General features: G+C 39.9%; 1 protein-coding gene across 1 annotated transcript; it reads right to left on the reverse strand.

The window, feature by feature from the left end:
• Positions 1–109: 109 nt before the first annotated feature.
• Positions 110–7,504, reverse strand: LOC117057398 (vomeronasal type-2 receptor 26-like). The gene is made up of 7 exons (XM_033168241.1): positions 7,477–7,504; positions 6,534–6,723; positions 4,998–5,175; positions 3,553–4,407; positions 2,571–2,798; positions 2,013–2,139; positions 110–1,011 (listed from the first exon to the last, which is right to left on the reverse strand). The coding sequence occupies exons 1-7, from the start codon at positions 7,502–7,504 to the stop codon at positions 110–112; spliced, it is 2,508 nt and encodes an 835-aa protein (XP_033024132.1).
• Positions 7,505–7,537: the final 33 nt, after the last annotated feature.

The raw sequence follows: 7,537 nt of genomic DNA on the forward strand, positions 1-7,537 counted from the left end.
GACGCCCAAGATGGGCTCATCATCTAAACATGACTTAGTATTTTGCAGATGTTTATGGAGGCAAAGTTTTGAAATGAGCAAAGTAAAGAATAAGAAAAATTAAGTTCCTTCAGTTTGGCCTCTTTATCAGCTGTTCTCTTTTGTTCAAGTCAGGCCTCAGCAGAATAATGTAGCATTTGGGGAAAAAGATGCAGATCAGTAAGCCAGCACCAGAAGTCAAAATGGAGAAGATCTCCACAGCCACCATGTATTTCCCTTTTGTGCTCAGGTAGGTTGGGATAAAGGTCAACCATACACTGCAGAAGACCAACATGCTGAAGGTGATGAACTTGGCTTCGTTGAACGTGTCAGGCAACCTCCTAGCCAGGAAAGCCACCATGAAGCAGATTATGGCCTGGAAGCCCATGAAGCCCAGGACACAGTAGAACATGGTGACTGAACCTTCATTGCACACAAGCACAATCTCTTCAGTCATTGTGTGCATGTCTAGATCTGGGAATGGGGGCGATGTTGCCAGCCACACACAACAAAGACTGGCCTGAATTAGGGAGCAGGAAAGAACAACGGTAATGGCCAATTTATTCCCCACCCATCTCCTGATACTGGACTCTGGCCTGGTAGCCATGAAAGCTAAAATCACAATGGTGGTTTTGGCCAATATGCAAGAAACCGCCGCTGAGAAGATGAGACCAAAAGTAATTTGGCGAAGGAGGCAGGTCACTTTATTAGGCTTGCCAATGAAGAGCAGAGCACAAAGGTAAGAGAGCAGGAGGGATATTAGGAGTGCGAAGGTGAGGTCCCTGTTGTTGGCTTTGACTATGGGAGTATGCCAGTACTTAATGAAGACTCTGAGTACCAAAAACGTGATAACAGATAAAGAAGAAGCAGAAACAGCAAAACATGTTCCCAAAGGTTCTTCATAAGATAAGTAACTTATATATTTTGGAATGCAGGAATCATGTTGGTCATTTGGATACTGGTCTTCTGGACATTGAAAACACTCATCCATATCTGGAAAGGAAAACATGGTTTTCTTTAAAATAAAAACACTAATACACAGTGCACTGCAGTTTTTAAGCATTGATAGTATAAAGTCATTTTGTGGAAGAAGCATCTTCCTTATACTAAATTAGTGTCTTTATATTGGGGAAATCTTCTCATAGGAACACAGGAAGCTGCTTTATACGAGGTTAGACTATTGATCTCTCTGGCTCATAATTCTCTCTGCAGACTGTCCATGGCTCTCCAGCATTTCAGAGAGATGATGCTGGGATTGAATCTGGCATCTTTTGCATGCAGATCAGGTGCCCTAATACTGAGTTATGAATGATATCTTTACCCAGTATTATATCTGCCAAAAAACCCAAATTAGCAGTGATCCAGCAATGCCCTTCAGTCAACAGATTGGATATAATTAAATACACCACACTTCTCTGAAATCATATACTCTATTATATTGTTGTTATCTTTATAATAATTGATTTATTTCACTTAAATTTAATGCCAGCCCTTCACAGTAAGGGATAGCAACGGAACTAATGATTCAACATGCTTAAAAAATTAGTTTCTTCTCCCATCCAATTCACAAAAGCATTGGTTATATCACCTTTGTTATTGCACTCTCTCTCTCTCTCTCTCTCTCTCTCTCTCTCTCACTCTCTCTCTCTCTCTATATATATTCTATTATAATCACTTGCTACAGATCCTGAGATATAAATCAATATTTTGGATCAATTCCAATGGGCAGTATCAAACAAAGCAGATTCACTCGTGCAAGGATTTCTGCTTGTGCAATGGATTGCAAGGATATCTTTTTTCTGTGTATTTTCTCTACACCCACCTCAGATCTGCTCTGGAGGGTAGAGGGGAAAGTCAGAGCAGATTTAAAACATTCCAATGCTGTTCACTGAGAGACGAGGGAGGGAAAGGTTAAAAGTCATTGTCCGAGCCCATCTAAGTAGCTGGATACTGCCTATTATATTTGAAGAAGTGCTCTACATTGAATTTCTTACCACACTGATTTGAAATCTTCCCTTCAGGACATGGGAGGCAACGATAGCAGCAAAATGGCTTCCCTTCCAACTTTATCTTACTATTCCCTGGATGGCAATTGTCATTACACACAGAAAGGGGTCGTGCCTGTCAATTAACAAAAGCAGAAATGTTCTAAGGTGCAGAAATTCGATTTTGGCAGTTTTATATTTCAGTGGTTTCTTCACAGTTGCAAATGGTGTGAGCAAATATTTTACTACTGATTTACAACATTTAAATAGTTCTGCATCCTGTTTCTCACCATTGCTCATCCCAGGACAGGTAACAACTCTTAACACAAAACACGCCAGAGCAGATAATGACACAATTTGTTATTATAATTAGCTATTTATTTAATTATGAATTGTTTCTCATAATGGATGATAAGGCTAACAGTGACTACTAGCCATGATGGCTGTGCTTTGACTCAACTGTTGAAGCCACAGTTAGGCCCATGTGTTTTTTTAAAAAATGATTCTGGTTCTTCTCCCCCAGGTTGTGGAAATGATTCTGAATACGGAAATGTGCACAAGACTTACCTGGTTAAACATGCTTGGCCAAACAATGTCATCCATAGAAATGGTGAACCCTTTGTCCTTGGGAGCTAAGGGGTCTACTTTTCCAACTTTGACTCTGAGAAAGGATTGGTTTGGGAATGTGACCCAGTTTACAATATCAAACCCAGTGACAGCTTGCCCACTTTGATCAAAAGTAATTTGTTCCCCAGCACTGTTGTTAAACGAGGCACTTCTCAGATAGTGGTGAATCTAAATGGAAGCAAAGGAACACAATCAAGAATACACAATAATAGGCAGATATAGCAATGGCAGATGACCTTTTGGAAACTATGGTTAGCGGTCTTGCATACAGAAATTTAATCAAAGGAACAAGCAAAATGAATTGGACGAATGGAAAATACAGCTCTCTTTTACACAACACTGGCAAATAAGAGTATAAGTTGTACAATTGTGAGTTGTTTCATAGTCTTCACTGGGAACTGAATACAGGGGAGCAGTATCAAATTGGCTCAAAAGGAAAACTATGGCAAAAATAGCATTTAGATATCAACACTCCAGCCTTAAGATGTAGATAGACATTTAATGGCTCTCGGTTGAACATGCATTTCTGATGGATTCCTCTGTAGTAATGCACTCAGGACATTAGCTGCCATGGCTGTAGAGTCAGAAGCATCCACCTCTCTCCATCCATTGCTGTTCATTTGAATTTACATAATAAAGGTGTGGCTGGCATCATAAACATATTAGCTTTGGCCAGTCATGCTCATTTCAAACAGTATGCTGAGTCTCTAGCTTAACCTTCCAAATGCTGACTTCCCTATTTATTATTATTATTATTATTATTATTATTATTATTATTATTATTATTATTATTTTACAAAGATTGTGGAGTTGGGAAACAACATTGAAAGGCAGATGCTCTATCATTGTGCTATGGCACTTTCTTGGCCCTTGTTAGAAAGATATGTTGTCCTATCCTGCATTAAGACACTCAGAATATTACCTGCCACAGCTGCTGATTCAGAAGAATCTCTCTCCCATTGTACGCCATTTTTCTGCGTCCAAATTTGGATGAATGCATGGCTTGCAAAGCATGTGCTGCAGCAAGGACAGCATTGTAGACATTGTAGCTGTGGCCAGTCATGCTCATTTCAAAAACAGAGGAAGGAAGGGTCTCCAACTTCTCTTCTCCAGTACACATTTCCTCATCTGTGGCGTCATTCATGGGGAAAGAACATTCAAATGCCTTTTCCCAAAATACCTTGATAAAACCATCTTCCTTTTCCAAGGTAGGCTTGTTCATCTGAAGATATTCCTGGAATCCTAATACCTTCTTAGAAGGAACTGCAAAGGATAAAGCTCCATGGAAGGCCTCTAAGCCCACCGTTCTTTGAAAGGGAACTGATGTGAATTCCATCTGGGCTGTCATAATCCAGACTTTACCTTTACTATTCATTTGTATACCCTCAGATTCAGCAAACATTGGACTCACTCTAAGAATTACCGTGAACTGAACATCACCATGTATGACCACAGTGCTGGCACTACTCCTCAGAACAATACTGATTATGTGAGAAAAGCCATTCATTATTTCATCAAAGTTACTGGAAAAGGATTCTTTTGGCAGTTGTTCTATAAAATCAAAGCATATACCTCGTTGTGAAAACACGGGGAGCACACTCTGTATAAATTTCTCTCCACTGTCAGTACTTATATAAGCCACCCCAATCCATGTCCACTTAAAATACAACAGCAACTGAAGAATCCCCCAGATTTGATGGTCCTCATTTGGGAACATCTGGTTGAAGAAAACAGCTTCAGGGTTGCCATTGGTCATTGGAGCAGAGCCATATACAAGCTAAGAACAATAAAGAAAATTGAGAGATGGGAAGGTTTGTGTCTAATTTACAATTTCAGTATCACAACTGCACCTGAACCCTAAACTAAGATCTAGAAGATTAATCATAGCCACAAATGTCGGAAGTTGGTTGGGAACTACTCACTCAATAGGAAGAAATATTCATCAATATCCCCAACCAAATGAAATGAAGAGAAGAATTATTTTCCTTGATTACATTAGTTTTACCTATGACCTATGAACAGCTTCAATCCTGGTGCTTTCTATCTCCAAACACAAAAAATTACATAAAATAGCATTGAGGTTTAAATTATTTGTAAATCCAAGTTTGATACAGTGGTACCTCTGGTTCCGTACTTAATTCGTTCCGGAGGTCCGTTCTTAACCTGAAACTGTTCTTAACCTGAAGCACCACTTTAGCTAATGGGGCCTCCTGCTGCCGCCGCGCCACCACAGCACGATTTCTGTTCTTATCCTGAAGCAAAGTTCTTAACCTGAAGTGTTATTTCTGGGTTAGCGGAGTATGTAACCTGAAGCATATGTAACCTGAAGTGTATGTAACCCGAGGTACCACTGTATGCATATCCTACCTGCGGCATCTTGTAGATGTTAAGAATGTGTGCCATGAAATGACAGATGTGAGAATTTGGTCCTGTGATAACAGCTATTGCATTGTCTTGGGCATCACACTTGAAGTTAGGGATAAATCTTCCCTGTGTGGAGAGAAGGTCCATTGAAGCAAGGTAGGTCCAGCTGGCTTGGAAATAGCTATTATAGATGTGTGTGCCCAGGGTAATATTAGGCAACATTTGTGGATTTTCATTGATCTCCTTTACAGCAAATACCATGGCCATGATATGCTGATAGTTTTGGAAAAAGGGTCTGCAATGAGATTGGCATGCTGTGTCAAAGTGTGTCTGATTCTGAATATAAAATGCATAATATTCAATTTCAATATATGCTTGCTAATAACATTGCTTGTGGGTGAGTGGGTAAACACACACACACACACACACACACACACACACACACACACACACACATGATTGCAGTGCAGAGAATTGTGAAGAAGCATTGGTACTCGTTCATGCATTGGAGATTTCAACTTGTTGGAATTTTAGAAAGTGCTATGCATATATACCTATATATTTATATAGTTGCATATCTACATATATAGTTTGCATATGCTGTATATCACACAATTGATTAAATATAAGGATTATATAGATTAAATACAAGCCTGAAAATTCTAGTTTACTGGAACGGGTATTGTGGGAGTTACTGCAAGCACTGCCTGTGGTTTGAAATGTCTAGCTGGACACATGGAAAGGAAACCCACAGAAACAACAGCCATCTGGAGCAAATGTACAACTAAATAAACAACTGAATCCTTGTCAATAATGCATTGAATTTACGGAGGGAGGAGAAGTAGCTTGGCGAACGAAGAATCAATGAATAATATTATCTAGTGAAATAATGAGAGAATAAAGGTATACACATAGAGATGGGGCCCTCAGTCAGTTCTGTAACATCCAGGCAGACTCCCTACTACTCCTAAAACCACATCAAGGTCCTGGGTCTGGTCTTCCCTCCATTACTTTTCTGACATTTAACTGTTTCTGTGTTGATTGTGTGTAACTCTGGTTCAGATGGCTTGCCAGAAGGAGGATACATATACATATTTGGATGAACTTCCTCACAGCTTGGATGCCACATCCTGTTCCAACAATGAATTTCCACCAACCAATAGTTTTAATTTGCTAGCACCAGCATTTATTTATTTTTTGCATCAAATATTTAAATTTGGCACAAGGGTAACATAAGGCATCCTGATTTTTCTAAATGTTTGAGAGGGATTTATAGTGTATTGTGTAACAAAGGACAGCATTCCGGCAAGAAGCAGAAAAACTGTCATTGGTAATAGAATGATGAGCCGTTAGAGTTCCTGTGCCCCATATACTGGGAAGAGCTAACATAAAAAAATTGAGATGCAGTCGCATCCAAGAAGAGTCTAGAAGCAGATCGACTGCCATTTTGCCAATCACTCCCCACCCATATAAACCAAAAGACATCAGATCAGCACACCTGTGGATATTATGATATGATTGAAAACAGCTACTTCGTACATTAAATCATCAATCAGTTTCTCAGATGGATGTCCTCTGAAATCCATTGGATCAAATGTCATGTAGATCTGAGAAATAATTCCAGCAATGATGAGATCTCCTGAATGATAATACTTGTGCATGATAGAAAGAGGAGTACCAACAGTGCATGTGGCAATAGGAGCCTTGCATATCATATAAGGCAGGAACACTAATGTTGAGACCACAAATAGCACCATACTGAGTGAAAATCTACCTTCCAGCCACCAGTTTGACTCTTCTAACATGATTACTGAAGTAGCAAAAACAATCACACCATAGGCTGATTTGGAAGCCCTGATAATGAAAATAATCTGGTGGATGGAAGGCTGTAAATCTGTCTCTAGACTCATCTCCAAATGGAGCAAGGAATATTAACTACATCATTCAGACTTCATTGTTTTGCCGTGCTCACTGGAAATCTATAGGGACTTGAAAAGAAGTAGAATTAACCATGGCAATTTTGATGATTATGGGCTGCATGAGTCAATACTGTTGTAGTTTCTGTGCTAGTACAGAGGAATATATGGTTATTACAGTTCAGTAGAAGCCACCTGTGGTCATTTATGGGATTGCAAGAGGCAGGTGAACGAAGAAAAAGCAAGATGAGGCCAACAGAAAAATAAGGCAAAAAGGAAGGAAGGAAGGAAGGAGGTTGGGATGGATTTAAAAAATTTAAACAACTTGGGCTGGATATAAAAAATGAGAAAGAATCAAAATTCAAATGGGAACTTCAATTGTCATGGAGCAGAGGCAGCTATCCCTTTGTATGCAGGGTCAGGCAGGGTCATTTTGCCACTTGAGACAAAACTTGTGGCAGTGCCCCCCCAACCCCTGATCCTGCTGCCACGTCTTCTTCCTTGCCTCCACCAGACACCTGCTTCTGAGCATCCAACACCCACCACTACTGGGCGTTTGCCTCTACCTAGTGCTTTTTTCTGCTCTTCGGCCATTGTGGACACCCACACCCACTGCTTCTAGGTCCT

The sequence above is a fragment of the Lacerta agilis genome, chromosome 14 (genome assembly GCF_009819535.1).
Source record: "Lacerta agilis isolate rLacAgi1 chromosome 14, rLacAgi1.pri, whole genome shotgun sequence".
Lineage (NCBI taxonomy): Eukaryota > Metazoa > Chordata > Lepidosauria > Squamata > Lacertidae > Lacerta > Lacerta agilis.

What these genes read in the sequence shown, in the direction of transcription:
- LOC117057398 (XM_033168241.1), bottom strand. Translation starts at nt 7,504, where the DNA reads ATGGCCGAAGAGCAGAAAAAAGCACTAG. An exon ending in ACATCTACAAGATGCCGCAG is followed by an intron (nt 4,408 to 4,997) that starts GTAGGATATGCA and finishes TATTGTTCTTAG; the next exon opens with CTTGTATATGGCTCTGCTCC. An exon ending in TGAATCAGCAGCTGTGGCAG is followed by an intron (nt 2,799 to 3,552) that starts GTAATATTCTGA and finishes GCTTCCATTTAG; the next exon opens with ATTCACCACTATCTGAGAAG.